Genomic DNA, 21,525 nt, shown 5'->3' with positions numbered 1-21,525 from the left:
CTAACCCACTAATCATAATCTGTGAGCCAGCCCCTACAGGCCATTCTAAAAAGAAAATATAGAGAAATCTGTTAGGAAGAATAAAATGACGGGATTACAACCATCACACAGCAATATTTAAACATGGCACATCTTCAAAGACATGAAGTAAATATAATATTGTGTGTTGAAGTAACTTGTTTAAAATATAATCCAGCTATGATTTGTCCTCCGAATTGCAGTAGTCAATCTTCAAAGCAATAAAAGCAGCTTTGACAAAATTATTTAAATATTTTTTTAATTTGTTACTGTGACTGGCAGGGTTGTTTTAATCATTATACCTAAATATGTACCTGTGGACGCTGCTTTAATGCAATTTGCTGTCATGTTTATTATTTTAGGGTGCAACAGTGACTAATTTGGGGTATTTATATTGAATTTCTACATTTAATTTCATTGTTTATTTGAGGGTTTCTATGTTTAAAGGCACTGCCACTGGGTATTTGTTTCCTTTCAGGTATCTTTTCACCCTTTTTATTAAAGCTAGGACTAGTAGGAAAAATTCCTATAAAGGTATATTCAAAAACGACCTGATCAACTCAACAAATCTCTTTTTGCCATTCCCCACTTTTTTTGAAGTGTTTGATCCAGTGTTGAGGGAACTTACACAAACTGTCAATTTTTCAGGGAATAACTCTGTGATTTGACTCTTTTAATTCTGTGACATATCTGCCACAGTTGGAACTAAACCTCCCAACGAGGCACTGTGTACTGAAAATGACAACAAAGGGGAACGTATGCGATCTGTTACTCAGGATTCCTGCACAATGGGGCATCAAGTCAAAGAAAATTACCCTTTTTCAGTTGTCAGATTTTTTTCCTTTTTTCAGATTCTCTCTCACACTTTGATTCTTTGATTCAAGTTTGTCTTTGTGTTTCTCACAGACACCAGAAGAGCTGGAAGACGACTCTGACTTTGAACAGGAGGACTATGATACTCGCAGCAGGACTAGTGTCCAGACTGAAGATGACCAGCTTATCGCCGGACAAAGTGCTCGGGTGAGTCGGTCCTCACTTAACCCACTGTTCCGAAAACTTCTTGAATGTGTCCTGGTTGTGGAAGCTGACAGTTAAAGAAATTATGGGGAAAACATTATTGCTGCAGTAGGCTGAATTGCAAGTTGAGCTGCATCCCACCACCATTTCCCACCCCAGCTCCTGGCCACACGTGAGTGGATTCATCCAACTGGTTTCAGTTACATAGCATGAAAGTCCTTTTAAATTATTCTAACAAGTGGGATTGTCTAAATAAACACTGTTTGGGGATAGCAGGTGTAAAATTGCAATCACAAACAAAGAAGCAATTACCAAATTCCCTTTAGATGCCACACAAAACACAAAATACAGTATGGTTCTGTGCCAAGACTTCAGTTGTGATCGCCAGGGTCTGTGCTTTGTTGCACATTAGAAATTTTTCACTTGGGCCCAGCTTAAATAACATTAAGAGGGTATCAGTGCTTGCTCCCCTCCAGCAATACAGAGGCTCTAGCGGTGTGTTGCATGTTGAATGGATTGTGGATGGCAGGAGTGTGACTTGGCCCAGTGCCTCTCCCTGTGGCACAAGTCTGTGTTATATTGCCTGGGTCTCTACACAGTTTGCACGCACAGGAGTAATGCACAAAGAAGGGAGAAATAAAAGAAACCAAAACGCCAGTGAATTGTTGCTAAACAAATGTTCTGTGCAGCTTTAGACTAGTTACAAAAGAAACCCAAAAACAAAGCAAAAACAACATCTGAGAATCAAGGGTGCAGTTAAGATGCAGCTCTTCATCCTAAGGCTAAACACAACACCTGATGTGAAGCTGACCTGCAGTCACTGTGACCACAGGACATGGTTGATTCTAAATGATATCATAAGAACAGCATAAATAGAAAAGAGCCATAAAGTGAACAAATATATGTTAGTAGCTCAGTAATGTTGGCTTAAATATAGCTGCTGTTATCTAATGTTTTTTTCCAACTGACCAAGACTGAAGCAGCAAAGTCACTGGGAGAGATTTCTCAATGAAATGACCATTTATTTTAAACTATATATGTATAATGTTTAACATCATCTATTGCAAACAAAACCTTTCAACCAAAAATACAAACACACGCACACATTCGTACATTTACAACAGATCCATCTGTCTCAGAAATTATGTAGACTACCTGTTAATGTGCGTACAAAATAGAGACATTCTAATGTCAGATGTGAACCAATGACCTTTGAGCTGTCCACTTGTGATCTAAACACCTGGGATTAATGTTAATGTCAGGTATGAACTGGGTTTTGAGTCCTAAAGAGACAAGTCATGAAACAAACATGTCAAATCTGAAATCCAACCATGAACAAATAGCTGCTCCAGGATGCCCGTGGGGGTTGGGGTGTGAAGAGCTTGAGTTCGTTGTATGTATACTCCCACTAGGGCTCCCACAGAGTAAAACTGCATGGCCATCTGAGCTTAGACACACCAGCGCTGCCACACAAAGGAGCTTCACAGCGCCAAACTGTTAACTAGTTTTCCTGGCACTCCACTGTGCCGCGAGTGGGCAGCTCCTCATGGGAACAGTTTGAAGTCGCAGCATGTCTCTTTGTCAAAACTTGTTGTTGTAATGCAGTGATGTAAGGTGGATCAAGGGATGACACATCTCAATGTAATGAGTAGTCATGGTCATTTCATTTAGCAAGCTGTGCCCTCGTGTTTGCATTGAATAAATATCCAATGATGTATCGCAGCATGTCCTTAAACATGTTTACTTCTACTTTTACATTTATCTTTCGCATTATCGTGTGGTGCGTACATCTGGCACACTGACAAGGCCCCTCGCACAGTTAATTGATATCGCCTGTTTTTCCACCCATAGACACTGTTATACCCTCAGAGACTAAACATTTACACTCGCGCAAAGCAGGCACATCCATAAAAGATGTGTTTGCCGAGAACCACTGGTGATCTGCCCGGTCCGCCTCAGCCTGTCCTGTCAGGATAAGGCTTGCTGTCCTGTCACGGTCATGCCAAGTGCACGCGGTTTCTGTGTTTCTATTCAGACAAGAGGAAACATAATCCATTTTCTCCATTGGAGCTGACATGAGCACACTGAGGTTTACAGTCATGAGCCCTACAAGCCCCTCCAGTGTGCGGGAATCACGCACAGGACACAGGCATGATATCTCCGTCTCACTTACCCGATCTCACCGTCTCCCTCAGCGTAGAGAGAAATCAAATCAAGTCTGGGGCAGTCCCAGGAGCCTTTGTTCCCAGTGCTTTGCCTTGTGCAGTGCTCCACTTGTCACTTCTATTATACTTACGCATAAAGCTAGGTTATTAGAGCAAACATGAATAATGAGAAGGCAGAGAAACACACAGGGGAAGGAGGCCTGTACATGTGTCTCTTTCTATTAGAGCGTGAGGATACAAACTCTCCTTCTACAACACACCACGGATAATGCACAAGGAGGCAAACACAAAGCCCCCCACCCCACACACACACGCACACACACACACCCAACATCTCTTAACACAGTGATTGGATAACACTGTTGATAGGTCATCCATAAAATTGAACTCTGAGTGTCTGGGCAGTTTATTTCAAATGAAACAAATTAAAGTCATTTCAAGACGCCGCGCTCGGTGAGGAAACCCGGAAAGCGCTCTAATCCCCACAGACGTAGCCGAGTCGCAGAGTGTATTGGCACAGCACTCCCCCGGCTGGATTTTGCCACTATGTTAAGCTCCCAAGGCCCGCTCCTTGTTGTTATCAGTAAAGCAGGGGAAGGGATTTGGGGATAAGTGAATTCTAGAGAGCAGGGGTGGGGGGGAAGAGGAAGGAGGGGACCTCAGCAAGTCCCTTCCTGCTCCCCTGACATCCCAATTGGCTCATATGTTTACCCCTGTGCCGCAGTTTTCTTTTGTATTCAGAACCCCGTCCCCTCTCTCGTTCTCTCAGTCTCTCTCTCTCTTTCTTTCTTCTTCCCTGACGCTCTCTCTCTTTTGTCACACCATTTTCAGAGTTAACTGGAATACCAAACAAATCCCCAACTCTCTCTCCTCAACCTCCCTTGATCCCGAAATTTAGAAAATGGATGTACAATCCAAATAGTTTAGAGAGAGTCAAGAGACTTTTTGCTCCATTTAGCTGTTTGAGAGAAAAGTTCCTCTTGGTTTTTCTTGCAGCTCCTATGTTCACAAGAAGGAGGAAACATTTTGAGTGCAGTTTTAAAAATAACTTCACCTCAAAGTAAAATCTACATTCTCTAGCAAAACCATATCTGCACTAATGGTAGACCCATCATTTTGACACCGGCAGCATAATGTATGATGTAATTGTAGTAATAAGTGAATAATTGGTGCCTCAACAGTTGGGAGCGAGAACAATTTGAAACCCTCCTGCCAGAAAGTCATAGTGATCTGCCTGGTGGCAGAGGGCACTGACCTGTGTCACTATTGATTAGGCAGGTACAGTACAGCATTGCCTATATTATATAATAATATATATATTTGTATTTGGCTGCATTAAACATGAAATCTTATTAGCAAACCATGTACAAGGGAGATATAAAGCAATTAGAAAGATTATAGTCGATTTTAATAACATGACCAGTACTTTCTTAAACTACATTGCTTAAGACAATAAGTCAAACTCAGACAAACACTTCTGTCAGCCAGTGATATAGATTAATATTATAATTGATTATGACCTGATATTTAGTATATAGGGAAAGGTTCAAACACTAACCTCACATAACTACTTGCTGTTTTGACCGTGCGACTCAGGCTCTGTTCGAGTGTATTAGTGCTGGAGCACAGCATAATAAAACAGGGTGTTTCAGTGAGAGGATACTGCCATGTGAACAGGTACGGATTGGTAGCCAGAACTTGCCGGCAAGCTTCACATTCTTTATTTAAGACTTCGGTTACAATTTGGTAATTAAACATCATTGGTGCTAAGTAATAGAAGTCAGTATTTAGCAATTGAATCTTTCTGTTTAGTGACTCAATCTATGGAGTTTTTGGTGACTCGTGGAATTGCAGATATGCAGTAGATGTTTTATCTTATGTTAAAGAAGAAGCGGTGTAGGGACCACAGAGGAGGGAACAGCTGTGTGAGAACCATAATAGTGACATTGTGAAGCATTCCTCCGAAGCAAAGCACAATTTTGCTCAGCTGAAATCACTAGTTTTAAAATATTGGTTCCTCATTATACCGTCTCAATTAGTTTTAAATGTGAGCAATGTTTTCACCCCACATACTGTTTAATGGAATTGCGTGTCTTGGCAGCAGCAGAGGAAATCTACACTGGTCTTGAATGAGCTGGTTATTTTCTCAGGCTGCACCAGCCACGGTCCGGTGCCACATCCCTGAAAGCCCATGAGTGATTGAGTGGCTGATGATAGAGTCAAGTTTGTGATCTGGTTACACCATCGGTCAGACAAGTGCAGCGTAACTGACTGAGGTTACACTATTGGTTGGCCAGTCGAGTTATGAGAGTTTTATTCAATTGACTGTTGAACTTAAAAAAAAAAGGGGGCACAAACACTCTAGCAGCATAAAAAAAGCTCCAATCAACATATCTATAAAAGTTTAGCGACAAGGGAAGTTGAGTATTGCCCAGTAAACTAGAGGCACATTTATATCTGTCTCAGTTCATTCAGTATTAGAGCAGCAGCTTCACACATTCTGTCTTTTTCTCTGAAAGATCATTTTTCATATAGAGCCAAAGTCCCAACATGTCCATCTTCAGTTTCTGTCTAAGGTGCTCATCAGACAACATCACAGTTACAAAATCAGGATTGTAGCGGAGCAGAACAGCGGTGTGGAAATGGTTTGGAAGTGGTGAACTGGTGATCTACATGTTAATGGGCTGTGTTTCAGTCGCTATTTCAAGCTTGTTCCATTGTCAGAAAGTGAACAGATTTACTGGGAATTTGATACAGTCAATGTTAGCATAGAGAGTAGCAAACAGATAAAGAAATTAAACTGGCTGACAGTAGACATTCATATATGCCAATTGACATATCGCAGCTCTACAAACGTTTTCCTCTACTTTCTCATTTTCTCACATTGACCATACACAATCCAGTCATACCCTGGTTTCGACAAATCCATTTGCCTCGGATGAGAAGGTGTAGCCTCCATCTGTAATTTAAATTTTCATTTTTCAATGCTAGAGTCCGTCCAATTCCTGTGTATTTTCTTTAAAAGAATTTCAGGAGCACAAGTCATCTAATTTTTTTTTCATTTTCCTCCTGACACATCTATCAGGAGACATGAGCAAAGTGACGCACTTTCTCACTGAGCTCAGCCTGCACCCCCACACACCAGCTTTGCTGTGAGCGAGGGAAAAGGAGGACAAGGGCGATTATCTCATTAAGAGAGTAGCAATTCTTGGAGGAAAGTCAATAATACATGAGTTTGAAAAACAATAGGTGGTAACTTTTCTTATTTTTTTACTGTACTCGTTTTTCTTTTTCTGCCTCTTGAGTCAATAGAATCGACCTAATGGAAACCAGGTTACTCTCCCTTCCATCTCACCTCCCTGACATAATGTTGAACCAATGCATTATTCATTCTTTGGTCTAAGAAGCCGAGGTAATTATCCATTTATCTCCCAAATAATACCGGGTCCTTACTGCGCCTGTGACCTTGCCAAAAGATTTATGCCATTTTGTACCTGCCCCCAAAGGCCGCTGAGCGAGCAAATGTATTCTCATAGAGGAAAGAAATGAAGGCAAAATGGATTTGCTCTTTATAGGTATAAGATGTCAAGGGGTTTGAAAAGGTCCAGTCATTAAATGTAAAGTTTAGAACTTTATTTTGAAGCATTTCAGAAGGGCAGGGATAGTCATACTCTAAACTTAATGTTTAAGTTTTGTAGGGCGGATTAAAAAGTGGTCTGGACAGAAAAAATTAGAACAAATGGTGCTCCAGCTCTGCCTTTTGAGCACTTCCCTTTATACTCTTTCTCCTTAACTAATCCCTCTTCTTATTCGCCCCTTCCCTCATTTCCCTATCGTTCTGTCCTCCACAACCTTATCTTCTTCCTTTACCTCAATTCCTGTCCTCAGGCATTTCCTTCATTCTGCTCAAATTTACTCCCCTAATAACCTCCTCTTTCTCTTCTAATGCTTTTGTTTCTCTACACTCTTCCATGTCGCCTGCAGGCCATCATGGCACAGCTTCCCCAGGAGGAGAAGGCCAAAATTGCAGAGCAGGTGGAGAGCTTCAGACAGGAGAAGTGCAAGCTCGATGCAGAGGTGGCCAAATGGGACGACAATGGCAACGACATCATCGTGCTGGCCAAGCAAATGTGTATGATCATGATGGAGATGACTGACTTCACCAGGTAAATGTGGCACATACAAAGCAGCAAAAACCAGAGATGTACCAGAGACAAGGTGTAAACTAAACACGGATGTATTATCACATTTGTATGTTCATATGGCACATTTTTGAGCAAATAGCTTAAATAAGCATCTAACTGATACACAAACATCAGAGTGTAATATCTGCTATTAGCTGCTAAATGTTCCACTTTGCTCTCCAGCCAGTCAATTATTATAGCATAGAGCAAGTATATTGAGGCTTGGAGCTGGAAAATGCTGATTCTCTGAGGGTTAACCTTTCTCATATAGGTATCCTTTATACCAATTGTTTTTAAAGAAAAATGATACAGTACATTTATTTAAGTACATTAGGTGACAAACAGGATTTCTGAGAAACTTTGCAGTGCCAAATATGAAGTGACTCAGATAACCTGTGTTCTAATGAGACTACAAAGTGAATCTGTGACTCAAAGATATACTCTAATAGATCATCTGTTTGCTTATGTTTACAAAAAGCTGACAGCTTTCGTTTCAATCTCCTCCATCTGCGCTCAGCTATATCTGGGAAATCCCTAATGCCCAACTGATGGGTTATCTGTCTCGAGTTGTGATCCACTCCACAAAAGCATGTCATGGAAGCAACCAAAGAGAAGAAAATAAATCAAATTCAGAGCCACGTGTGATTGGTCATGAGTGATTATGGCAGTAGTGCTGTAACTGCACTATTATCAGTTGGCACTGACCCCAGTGACTCAGATTGGCATGAACAAATTGAGTGGAAACTTCAGCTTAACACTGACTAAAAATGAGACAATTCACCCGGACAAACACACTTATCTTAGCTACATTAACTCTCCCTGTCACAGGAAATCAAGAAAACACAACACAGGCGCAGTTGTTGGACATTATTTCCCTTTAAAGTTATTGTCTGAAAAAAAAGATATGACTACTATGGCTGAACCGTGTGTTCATTGTTGAAAACGAAACCACAATACACCAATTGTCATATTCATGACATAATTTCATCATATTTGCATTCCGTCTACCGTCAGTCTTTTTCATCTGTTTGCACATTGGCTCAACAGACTTTGTACCAGGGAGCTGGTGTGGAAATGTTCGTTTAATGTCGGGTTCAACTGATTTGAACATTTAGGCTCACACATAGCTCCTCTGGGTAATGTGTGGAAAAGTTCAGGGCTGTGGTGCAAGTGTGAAAGCAGCTTTTTTCTGTCACACTGTGCCTCAGGGTACTAGTAGTTAAGGTTTTTTTTTCAAAATGTTGGTTGATTATTATTGTTATCGTCATTTGAGCTTGTGTGTCACAGGGGGCTCAATCTTTGAATGCAAGCTCTGCATGTGCTCTGCCTCTGCAACTCAACCCACATTCACTTTTTCCTTCTTTATCCCTCCTTGATTTACCCAGAGGCAAAGGCCCCCTGAAGAACTCCTCAGATGTGATCAACGCTGCGAAGAAAATTGCAGAGGCTGGTTCCAGGATGGACAAATTGGCCCGTGCTGTTGCAGATCAGGTAGCTTTGCAACTCCTTTCACTGTCATATAATTTAATACATTCAATCAGCCTGAAACAGTCTCTGACTGTATCATTGTAGATGCAGAGCACATTTTAAGTAAGTGGGCATGGACATTGGAAATCTTTAATGTGGGCAATGATGAGCCCAGCTGGAGTGGTGGGCTGTGTTGTCACATGACGTTGTCTCCCAATAGGGCCGACACTATGAAAGCAAATAGCAGAACCGAGTTGTCTCTAATATAATTAGCTCCCAACCAAGGTGTTGCATTCATTATCAGATGAGTACCTCTCTAAAAGACGCTGACAAACCAGTTTCAATATCTAATCAATCAGTGCTGTGCTGAGGGAGGATGAGAGTGAAAAGAAATAGGTGTGTATCCCTAGTGTGTGTATGTGTGTGTATGTGTGTGTGCACGCAGCAAATGAAGTGGGAGGTTTTTCAGAGTGCTAGCAGCACTGCAGGTCATACATAATTTTCTTCGTTCTATCTATCTCTAATAAGCAGTGAGAATAATCTCAGGCACAAGACTCACTGATTTATTAAGGCAGCATGTTGTCATCGTAATTGCAACTGCTGTTTGCTATCAAACTCTTGGAATAATTGTCGTTGGGTTCAGCGTCACATTCTGAGCTTCTCTACGAGTGTAGATTTCAAATTGCAATAATCAAATGTTTCTCTGAAGTCCAGCAACTTCACACATATGATCACACATTACTACAATGTGCTAAACTTCATATATATTCATATATAAATATAATCAAATACATTATATATAATTATAGGACCCACAAAATGGTGTTTTAGGTTTGGATTTCCTTTCAATATTGATAACAAACAAATTAACAAATCATAGATCTACAAAGGTCACATCTCTCAAACTAACATTAATTGATTGTTTTTTGTTTTAGCCAATGTGGGACAATGCAGCTAGCTGAGTACACAACATGCACATTTAATATATCCAAAAATCACTTTATAAAGATAATATGACAAACAGTGGCTTATTTACACACCCAGCACACACAGAGCAATGTAAGTTCAGTATTCATTTTCTTTTCAGCTCTGTTTCAACTTCTGCCAAAAAAAAACTGTTAGACTGAGCTAACTGCTCTATAGCATTCACCAGCTTGGTGCTAACTTTGTCTTTTGGAAAGGCATTTAAAAAAATTTGAACCCAATTTGGGGACATTGTTACTTTCCAGGTTACCGTTATGAGGAGAGTTTTCCTCATCTCTTGCCTTAATCTGACAATATTTGACTTCACAATAGTACAGTACGTTGGCAAACCCTCTGCTGTTAGCACAGTGCAGAATGCTTGTCAGTCTAAGTGACCGGAGTGTATTCTAAGTCTTGGACTGACCAGAAGGCTTTACTCACTGTTTCAACTCAGTCGTGCAGCAATTACCACAAACAGAGCGAAGAAAAGCAGGTGCTTTATCCACTATGAGCTTTATACATAAACACTTTTCCATGTGTGTCAACATTTGTTTCAAAAGCTGGTCTCGGTCTGTGTCACGGTTTATGTGTGCATTCAGGGCAGGATCTGGGACAGAAAGGCCGAGGTAAGCATGAACATATCCTTGTGTGCTTATGTATTCACTTCTTGGCTTGTTGGCTGCCAAGTGATGATCAGTGTTTAACAGGGTTTAGGTGGGAGTGAAGCTGTCACATGGCAAATCACTGGCAGAGCCTGTGTCTGAATCAACAGTTGCTGCAATGAAAGAGCAGGTGGCTTGCCATTTTTAATTCTCACTTAAATGTTTCCTAGACCAGTGTTGACTAAATATTCAGAGCCTTCTGTTACACTTCCAGAGACATCAGAGCTACGATCAGGAAATAAAGAGGGGCTTGAGGACCTTTTTCATTTCCAGCATGAAATGCATTATAAAAGTAGTTCACGTGAGTCACTTGAAACATCTGTTTGTCATCCCATGCATAAAGGAAATGGAATTATTTAGTAATTTATAAAACAGCAAAAGTTTGCTTTTATCAAACATCTTAATGGAATTACACAACAAATAACATCACATTTATATTTATACTGGATGAGGAGGACAAGTATTTTGCATTCACACAATATGTTGGGTAACCTGTACTGGTCGAAAACGCTGCAGCTCGACAGTGAGAATAAAGGATGCTTCGCTGCTTGCAGGCAGGTCCCTTAAGTAGCAAACCTTGTTGCTATGACTCCACATCAGCCCTATTGATGAACATATGTGAAGCAGAAGAAAATTCTGTGTGGAAGGACAGCGAGCTCTTTCATAGTCATTTAAGCACAGCACTTGACATACGAAAACCCCTCGAGGCAACTCACCCCATTTCACTCCAGCAATGCCCCCCCCTCTGTTTCATTCTTTAAGTACACCTCCTACACACACAATATGCAGTACACTGTGTGTGCCGGCTGTACAGAGTTACGAGCACCTACATCTATCAGCCACAAGAATGAAACAGGTACAGCAGATCAGTGTACTATACGAACCATTGGTTGTGATTTAAAATGTATAATTTGAGTTTGTTATTTTCTATGGCAAAGTCCAAATTACATACATTACATTAGAACTAGATGATGGTTCTAATGTTGTTGCTGATCGGTGTGTTGTGTGAGACATACATTGATTCGGTTGTTGTCGACATCTCTACTTATTGTTTAATAAAGAGTAGTCCAACAGCCTAAGCCCATTCATTACCTCTGAAGACATAAACCATAAAAGTAAAATAATTTTTAGCAGATGTTACATTTCTAGGGGATTTTTTTGTGCATTAAAATGTATGCACAACTGATTATTTACGGCAGCGGGACGTTGTGGAAAATGTGGGACTGACTCAAAATGTAGACAGCGACAGTTCTCTTTGTAATAAAGGTATTCAATTAATTTCATATCATAGTTGTTTGATGGGAAGTCCTATGAGACAAATTGTGATTTGTGAATATGGGCTATACAAATAAATTTGATTGATTGATTGATATCAAGAAAAGTTTTGATATAATTCAAGTTTGGACATTACCAAATGTCCCGAGTCACTTGAAACTGTCAGTTTGTTAATTATAAATGCTGCTAAACACATGCACGTTTGAAACTTTGACTTCCAGGTTTCCCTTTAGTTCTCACAGCAGAAACTTCTGTACCAATGATTCCATAACAAGAAAAGCAAATCTCCTGTAGCTTCCACTGACAGCAGTGAAACCAAGTGTGAATGATGTGTAATTAAAAGGCTTCTCAGTAAAAACAGAAACTACAGTTTAACGGGAACTGTCTTGAGAGGTGTCATTACCAACTATCTATAAAGATTAATTGTGAGTAAAACCTGTCAGCTTTTCAGGAAGAACTACAACTTTGTTTGTACCAACATTTTTTTATTTATTTCTGGAGGCTTAAAAATAAAAAAAACAAAAGACAATGTTACCACATTTCATTGAAAGTGTATTCTGTTGTATCTTATGTCATACATCATATGATAAATAATACACTTACCATATGAAATTGTCTTACCAGATCCCTTTGGATGTAATCATTTAAATGCAATAAGGAAGCATGTAATCCTTCAATTCCAATTAAAGCATAATATTCATTAAATTAATCAACCTTTTTTTCAGCCAATACTAATGTCTTTCATTACGTTATCAGTACATACAGTTGTTAGGCACCCTGCTAACTGAGAGGGATGAGCCTGTTATTTTGGTATTTCGGGAATATGAGCAGACAGGGTGGCTTCTCTGTGGGTCCAACATTCAGGGTTGGATAAATCTGAGGAGGTCGTAAGGCGGTTTAAGGAGAAACAATATGTACAGTACATTTTCTTTACAAAAATAATTAATTTTTTACTGGTTTGATTTTGTTTGCATAGCGCCATATCACTACATATGAGACAAAAAAGACCACAGATCCAGATCATGGGGGATACATCATTCACTCAATGTTTGGCCATTTCTCAAAACGACTTTGCTACACTTTGGTCTTCATATTAATAACTCAGTCTCACATCACAGACTGACTGCACAGCTTCCAATGCAACGCTAATATAGCAGATTGAAACTTTAAATAAAATGTAATTTTACAGAGAACAAAATGTTGGAAAGGTGTCCATGAAGGGAAGCACCATATTGTTCTGTTATGTATAAGTGATTTGTTTGACGTTTTCTATTACAAAACAACAGATGGTGGAATGAAAGAAGGGAAAAGGAAAACAAGTAAATAAGGTAGTTACTTAAATGAAATAAGTGGTTTCTGTATATTGTACAACACAGAGCTGCTCCGTCTTTGGAGGATACGGTGCCAGAGACTGGATGAGCAAATAAAAAGATTGCCAGTTTTGTTGAAGTAACTGACAGGTGACAGCTCGGCATCTCAGGCACAGCAGTGGTCCAGTCAGTTCCAAGAAAGATCATGTAACAGTGTGTAACATGCTCTACTTAAATCTGTCACAGTCATTTCATTTTAAATAACTCTCATCTGTCATTTTCTTTGTCCACTCATAGAATTGGAATGAAGCAGAAATGCGAATAATACACAAAGGCTAATATTGCCTCTTTTTACAATGAATAATTTAGGAAAGGTCAGTCTCACCCTGCTTTAAAATGCAGCAGCAGTGTGAGGTGTGACTTGTGTTTTGACAGACTGCCACACTATGATAGTGTGTTGCCCTCATCCCAGCACCGGAGTTTACATCATCTGCCTGGATTATCCACGGGGAGCATGCTTCATTCATTCTGAGCCTGATTATGCAGAAACAAAAAATAGATTTTTCACCTATTTCTTTTCACACACACACACAAAAAATAAACTTCCTGAAATGTGGAGAGAAGTGCTGAGTTCAGGAGGAGTTTCAGAAGGGCTGAGTAAAATCAGTCAGTGTTGAATGCAGAGAAAGGGAGGGAGGGAGAGAGACAGAGAGAGAGAGAGAGAGCGAGAGCGTGTCCATGGGCCTGGCAAAGTAATGGGGCATACAATTTATTTACATCAACGGGAAATCTGTGGAAGGAATGGACTATTATTCAACTGTACAATGAAGAGCAATTGTGTCATGACTGCATTACACTTGCCTGGGGCAGCTGTGTATATGTGTGTTTGTGTGCACACGGGTGCGTGTGTGTGCCAGCAGCGTGAAGAGCAGTTAGCTGTGATGCTAGCCAGGACTGGCGGTACAGTGGTAAAAAGCCCAAGGAGCAGCTCCCGTCTGGCTCACTGGCTGCTCTATGAGCTAGCAGCTCCACCTCACTCTGCAGTTAGTGACACTTATTGAGAGGAAACTGGTGCTGGTGCGGTCTCTGGTCTTATTTACTTTGCCGTTGAAAGTCCTGTGCTGATAGCAGCCATAACTATAAATGTAATTCCTTGAATTGCTCTTTCAAATCCTATCTGTATTTCACCACCAGACAACAGGAGACCTGTGTTTTACTCGCTGTATTTGTGACCCGTGCTGAAAAGCACTTGTGGCAGATCATTACTATTTGTCTTGGCACAAGAGCCTTTCCTCAGTGGGAAGGAGAGAAGATGGGCGGCTGAGAAAAGCTGATGGTCCTGGAGGGGGTTTATTCATGTCACATGCTTGATATTTAACTTGCCACCCCCCTTTGCCCGAGCCCACAAGACAAGGAAATGAGCTGTGCATTTCCCCACACTGTGCTGCTGAATGTCCTAGTTAGGACTGTTTAATATTAATGACTAGAAAAAAGGTGTTGCTACAAAATGATGCTCACAGTGTTTAGGCAGCTGATGCAGTATTCTTAACCCACTGGGAGCTTAGTGGGCCATGGAGTCCTGGAAGACTTCCAGATTGAATAATAGGGGCAAACGGTGTGATAGTAAGGGAGACCAGAGGAGACTCTCCTCATATTCCCTGTTGGTCCATTTGCTACAATCTACGAGTGTATGAGTTTGTTTCTGAAGTAGCACAGAAGCTAGCAGGACCTTTCTCCAAAGGAAAGATGAATTAGATAAATGCAGCGGCTCTGTCTAGCCGTTGGCCCAAAAAAACGACTTAAAGGTCCAGTGTGTAAGATTTAGGTGAAAGGGATTTTTGGCAAAAATTGAATATAAAACAATCCAATGATGTTATAACTGGTGTGTTTCATCTAAACTGTATGAATTGTTGTTTTCTTTACCATAGACTGGACCTTTACATTTAAATACTTTATATTTACATGGAGGAGGGTCCTCTCTGTGGAGGCTGCCATGTTTTTTACTGTCGTCCAAACTGGACAAACTAAAACTTTTTGTGTTTCATTACAACTGAAGTTCACCACAGGTTCTATTTCATGTTGGGAAGGGGAGGGTGAAATTAGGAGTATTCAGCTGCAACATGCACCTTCACCTCTAGATGTCACTAAATTCTACACACTGAACCGTTAAGTGTCGAGATTATGATATATTTTGGTATATTTAATATTTGTACTACCTGGTTAATTTTTGAAATTCAGTGCATCTCTTGGACCAGGCTGGACCACTTACATACTTGAGTCTCACTCAATATAAGATGTTATCACCATGGTGATAGCAATTGTGGTTTAAAACAAATGGAGGAATATCTGTCTCTCGATGTCCAAAACCACTCAATACAAAATAAACTTCACTGTCAACACTGCACCTCTGTTGGAACACACCCAATAAGTTAGACTATAGGCACCACTTAATATCTGAGAGCTGAAATTAAAAAGGATCATGGTCGTGCTAGAACTTTAAGCTTCTCTGTTAAAGAATGGCTGCTTATAGATATGTTTTTTTTGTGTTTTGACTGTTTCTCTATATGCCTCTTTCCCATCCAGTGCCCTGACTCAGCGTGCAAGCAGGATCTGCTGGCGTACCTGCAGAGAATTGCCTTGTACTGTCATCAGCTCAACATTTGCAGCAAGGTGAAGGCTGAGGTTCAGAACCTGGGTGGAGAGCTCATTGTTTCTGGGGTAAGTTTATCAAAAGTCACATCCTAGACAAACCCACCACTCATCTTGGAAATGCTCAGGATGACATAAAATGTGCACATATAGAATCACCAGTTTAATATTTGCCTCTAAATTATGTTTAACAGACCTTCTGCTTATACTACACTGACGTACGGTTTCGCTTTAATCGGTGAAACAACACAAATGACAAGCAATTGTCTTTTTGGAGGAGGGGTGGGATGCTGTACGTTCAGGGTTTGTCTGTTTCTTACAGTCTATCCATACAGATCAGCACTTGGCCAGTTTTTATCAGTGATGCTCTAGATAGACTAAAAGGCTTGAGTCACTGGATTTTATGCCCTGCACATCTGGTGGGTTAACCTTTTAATTCAAGGTCAAATGAAAGCTTGGGAGACCAGATAAAGGGTCATGCATATTAAGGCTGGCGCAAATATTTCAGACCGATTACCAGGTAATAATACCAGAAAGAAGCACTGTGGGCTTTTTGTCCATTCGTGTGTTTTATGCCTCATGAACCTGATTATCACTGCTCAAAGTAAAATTAGACAGTTATCTCATAATGCTTCCATTGGACATTTAAACATTTTCATGAATGTGTATTTGTTCTCAGTATAAAGATATATGCATATATGTTCTTTGTTGTAATTGTTAGAATTAGGTTTAGATTAGGGTTAGGAATTTAGTATTAGTATTTAGTAGGAGGGTTAGGGACCATGGATATTTTAGGAAGAAGTAATGTGTTGTAACACACTACTCTGTATCCACCATTACACTGAATTCCCTATCATTATATAAAGAAGTGAAATCCCACAGTTTAGTTCGACTTATTAACCATCTTAGTTTGATTTGTTTGTCGAATAAAAAGCTGACGGCTTTATACCTTTGCTTTGGATTTTCATGCATCTTGTTGAAACAGTTCTTCATGATTTCTCAGGACTCTATTATAGTATGTCTCGTATGAGTTTTGCAAACCCTGCTGAGATTTTAACCTTTTCATGGTGGCCAGCTGGAGTCCACGCTCATTAAATCTGCACAGTTGACTCGTCTCAGCATGAGGTAGAAGGAGGCCCACTGGCCGCCGACCCTTAAATGTCAGCCAAACAAAACAGAAGGAGACAGAGGTACACCTGACCCCTGTCTCTGCTAATTAAGGGCTGCTAAAATAAGATGTCATATAGCGATGGCCATGTTTTTGTCCTGCTTAATTGCCTGTTGTGGCACAGACCTCCCAGGTGCTGTATGTAGCCTAACACTCTCTTATGTGCTCAAGAAGGTATTGCACTTTTCCTTGTAACAGAAATGTTGACTTTCTAGACTTGACCATTTGTGTTTCTCTCTCCTCCCCTTCCAACTGTCCTCGCCCTCCTGTAGTTGGACAGTGCCACTTCCCTGATCCAGGCGGCCAAGAACCTAATGAACGCGGTTGTGCTGACTGTAAAGGCATCTTATGTAGCCTCCACCAAGTACCAGAAGGTGTATGGAACAGCGGCGGTCAACTCACCCGTGGTGTCTTGGCGTATGAAGGCCCCAGAGAAGAAGCCTCTGGTAAAAAGGGAGAAACCCGAAGAGTGTCAGACACGTGTTCGACGAGGCTCCCAGAAGAAACACATCTCCCCTGTCCAGGCCCTCAGTGAATTCAAGGCCATGGATTCCTTCTAAGAAAGAAAAAATAAACCTCGTCATACTTACCCCAGAAAAACAACAAAACATGACGCTGACAAGTTGAAGAAAAAAAGTCCCTTTTTACATTGTGTTACCCCACCTCTGTTTGCCCTGTGTGTGCTCGGTGACATCTCAGGAGGACTACAGTACATATTAAACTGCCACACTGCGGCTCCTTGGAACACTGTGGGCCTCGTGGCTCACAGACAGCCAGCACACATCCAACACTATTTATCGGTCTTATTGTAGCTTATTATGTGAGAGCCAAAATGTGACACAAACACTACTTTTGAAAATATGGGAGTTGAAAAAAAAAAAGAAACATATCAGGGGAGGAAGAGTGTCATGTTAAAAATTTGTGGCAGTTGATGTTCTAGCTATATCATTAACGTGCTACTGACTGGCTGCTTGTATACACATTTAAACTGTCTGAATGGAAATCCTGAATGGTTTAGTAGAGAAGTTATTCTAAAGGGGAAATATCGATGTTGGTATATGCTCCCTCTCGATATTTTTTTTCAATTTGAATGTTAACCTGTAGTGATAGGAATAACTTATGTTAAAGATACCTGGAAGTGTCAGCATCCAAGTAGTTTCCTCGTTCCTGACGATCATAATAATAATCCATATGGTGTTTTTTTCCAAAGGACACTTATGGTCTATTGTATTGCCTTTTTAAATTCATTTATTTAATTAATACATCACTAACTATGATGACCTTGATTGGAAGTTGTGTAGCGTATAAATATAGACAGAGAGGTTTGACTAGTTGTGGTTTGCTCAGAGAATAGAAATCCCTGCATACAGTACCTTTATATTCACCCTTCTCTAATAAATCCCTCAACTTGACTCTCAAAGATCCTCGTGTCTTTCTTGCCATCACATTTGTAGCAGCTGCTTTATCAACATGTGAATCCTACAGCAATGATTGCTTTTATTAATTTAATGATCTGACTTAATCATTAGAGATTACCCTGCAAGAGCTGCAGGTGGAAAGATTCCATAGGAGGAAAAAAGAATCACATCTATAAGTACTAAAAGCTTACAAGAACAGGCATATTGATTCAGGGTCGTAGGTCAAGCCCCATTACTTCACTGTGACTTGAGATAATTGCTCTTAGGTCAGCACTGTTAGTGCTGTCGCTGATATTTGAACCACATCCTTCACGTAAACAGACATCACACCTGCCTGTCTATGTGGGTTTTAGGAATGCCAGGCATGAGGTTGTTCAGTCGGTCACTCTGTCCATCATTTTGGTCAAAACTGAAAAAAAAACCAATCATATGGATGTTAGATTGTATACAGACATTCGTAGGCCCCAAATGAACCCTACTTTGATGGTCCTCTGATTTTTCTTAAGTGACACTAAGAATTTGAAATGTGTAATATGTTAGGAAACGATGTATGGATTGCCATTAAAATGATACAAACATTTGTGGTCAGGAGGAGGAAATGTTATAACTTTGGTGATAACTGAACTCATGTAGCACTATATATGATAGCATTTCAATTTGTTCATGACTTGGTTGGTTTATTACAAAATGCCTCCAAGATTAATGACTTCGCCATCAATCTCAACTCAAATCATTCTCTACTATAGCGTGCACTGCAACCCAACCCCACCCCCACCCTCCCATGTATTTGAGTGTCAGAACTCCTGGTGTTCACACATACAGTACCCTTAAAATGTACACAATTGAAAACAGAACCAATAACATGTACACTGCAACATATTCAGAGATGAATGTTGAAATGTTGAAATCTCAGTATTTAGAGTATTTAAACTACAGGACTGATCGCATATGAAGTAGTGAACGAGGGGCTGATTTCAGTCATGGCCCAAGCTTACAGTTCCTTAAAATACCATCTGATAGATTGTCATACATCTATTGAGCAGTAAAAACTGTATCTCAAATTTAACTGCTGAGTCTGTGTCAGGTACATAAGCCAGCACTGACCACTGAAGTCTGTGTCAATCTCGCCTAAGCCCACTGAGTTACTGAGGAGAGTACAGGGGTGTTGGAGAAAGAGCGAGAGCCTTTAAAGAGCTGGACTCAACTGCAGCCTGAAACATTGCTACTCAGCAAGGCAGCAAACCCCACAACCCTCTGGGCTGTGAGTATAAAAGTCTGATCTCTCTATAAGCAGAGACTCATCAGTGTGGATACGACACATGTGATGTTTGTACAGCTCTCTGCTCTTTGGGCAACCACTGAGACCAGGCTGCAACCTTCCTTCATGCCAAGTGATTCCAGAGAATTTGTTTATTTTAAGGGCATCACTGGCTCACCCTGCCATCAAAACACAGACAGCAAATCAGTTGATTGCTTAACATGACCTTTGTCTCACTTGAATCAAATCAAAAGCAACAACAAGTATCATTGTCCCAACAATGGCTCACACAGTACTAGATTAGATAATTCAGCAGTTTGGTCCTCATTCTTTATGAATCCACAATGTACTGCAAATGACCATTAAACTCAACATGCATCAGGCATCCATGCGTATCCGGAGTACCCTGTGTTTAGGAAATAGGGCCGCGGGGGAGAGGTCCCTGTGTGTATCTATCTCTACCATCCAAATAAAACATGGCCTTCTGGCTGACAGCCCGTTCTCCTCTTAAAATGAAAAAGAAATAGTTTAAAAGAAAAACTGAAAGCAGATGAAATGCCACTGCAAAGTAGGATATTAATACTGTGATTTGAGCGTTGTCAACACGGGATGTGCTGTATTAAAAGGATTAAAACAGAGTTCTAATCTAGTTAAACAAACCTCCCTCAGACCAACTATAAAAATAGACAGGGAGAAAAATGGCTTAAAAGTCCCTGAGGCAGGATGGTGATGAACTGCATACAACCAGCTGCTGCAATATGGTTTTTGGCTTTCGGTCTTTCGGTGTCAGGCGCCTTCTGACACCAAACACACAGGAGACTGCCATCTGCGCAGATGGACATCAGCGCTGTTAAGGGACCTCTTTTATGGCTGCAGTTGTTTTATAACGCAACATGAACGTTGAATCATGGCAAGTGGAGTTGAATCATCTTTATTCGACCTGATGAGTTCGTTTTGGAAGACCATAAATATGATCACTGAAATAGAAACCTTTTGGGGAGATCGCTGTGTTCTTGCGCCTAAATGAGGCACTGCAGAGGCACAGATTTATAGTTTCAGTTGGTTTCCTTTGTGTGAGCATAACCGTTTCCAATACACAGAATTAAATGTGCAGCTTGAACACACTGACACGTTTCGACTACTATTCCATTGTAGACAGTTTGGGGGAGATATGGACTGAAACCTAGAGCTTTACCTCCTTTATTTATTCATAATCTTAGCTCTTTAGATGTTCTCCCATGAAAGGGTCAAACCTATTTCTAATTCCATGTTTTTTCATGCTAGGGAATCCAGGAATTTCAGGATCTCCTTTGAAAGCAAGGGCATTACAAAGGTCTGGTCTGGTTTTTACACACACACAAACACACACACACACACACACACGCTCTTTTTAAAGCCTTGTGCCAGTAATTCTTTCTGCGTGCTTCCTTCTTCCTGAACACAACTCCTTGAATGTGCCTGAGGAGGTCAAGTGGGCATGACATTTCAGTGTGGCTGCCCAGATTCAGACTCATCTGTATGACTCATTCTGTGTTTCCAATCTAAAAAATCCAGACAGGAAGGATGTAAATGGTTTTTGGCTGTACAGCCAATGATTAAAGCAAAAGTGTGATCCTGGTAGACAGTCGATAATCCGACCATTCCCCTGGCACAATGTCTCAATCTCTCAGAGAGTATGAAAAGGTCCCACTAGCACAGGCTTGGACTCTCAGAGCTGAGAAAAACTCCTCAGGCTCGGTTGCAGTGACAAAGCAAAATTCAACACATCTCTGCAAAATATTTACTTGAAGAAGCTTTGTTGTTTGTAGCAAATGTGTGTTCCATGAAATGAATTAAGAGATATTAAGCAGAGGGAAGCAAAACTCTTCAAGCTAACAAGCTTGCTAGCAGTTAGTCAGGTCTTTATCGTATTCACTGAATCTAGTTGGTTTACAAGTTTGTTGGCAAGTTAGCAAATTCAAAAACAAGATA

At 40.5% G+C, this 21,525-nt stretch overlaps 1 protein-coding gene across 2 annotated transcripts in view; it reads left to right on the top strand.

The window, feature by feature from the left end:
• Nucleotides 1-18,290, top strand: part of ctnna2 (catenin (cadherin-associated protein), alpha 2) — a 267,738-nt gene extending 249,448 nt beyond the window's left edge. For both annotated transcript variants that reach the window (XM_020100468.2, XM_069530270.1), the window contains exons 14-18: nucleotides 925-1,038; nucleotides 7,185-7,366; nucleotides 8,770-8,875; nucleotides 15,645-15,779; nucleotides 17,151-18,290. In XM_020100468.2, the coding sequence (XP_019956027.2) occupies nucleotides 925-1,038; nucleotides 7,185-7,366; nucleotides 8,770-8,875; nucleotides 15,645-15,779; nucleotides 17,151-17,438 (825 nt within the window). In that variant the 3' untranslated portion in view covers nucleotides 17,439-18,290. The remainder of the gene's footprint in view (nucleotides 1-924; nucleotides 1,039-7,184; nucleotides 7,367-8,769; nucleotides 8,876-15,644; nucleotides 15,780-17,150) is intronic.
• Nucleotides 18,291-21,525: the final 3,235 nt, after the last annotated feature.

Source organism: Paralichthys olivaceus, chromosome 8 (genome assembly GCF_024713975.1).
Source record: "Paralichthys olivaceus isolate ysfri-2021 chromosome 8, ASM2471397v2, whole genome shotgun sequence".
In the NCBI taxonomy this organism is placed as follows: domain Eukaryota; kingdom Metazoa; phylum Chordata; class Actinopteri; order Pleuronectiformes; family Paralichthyidae; genus Paralichthys; species Paralichthys olivaceus.
Note: the sequence above shows the minus strand (reverse complement) of the source record. Positions and strands in the feature narration are given on the sequence as shown.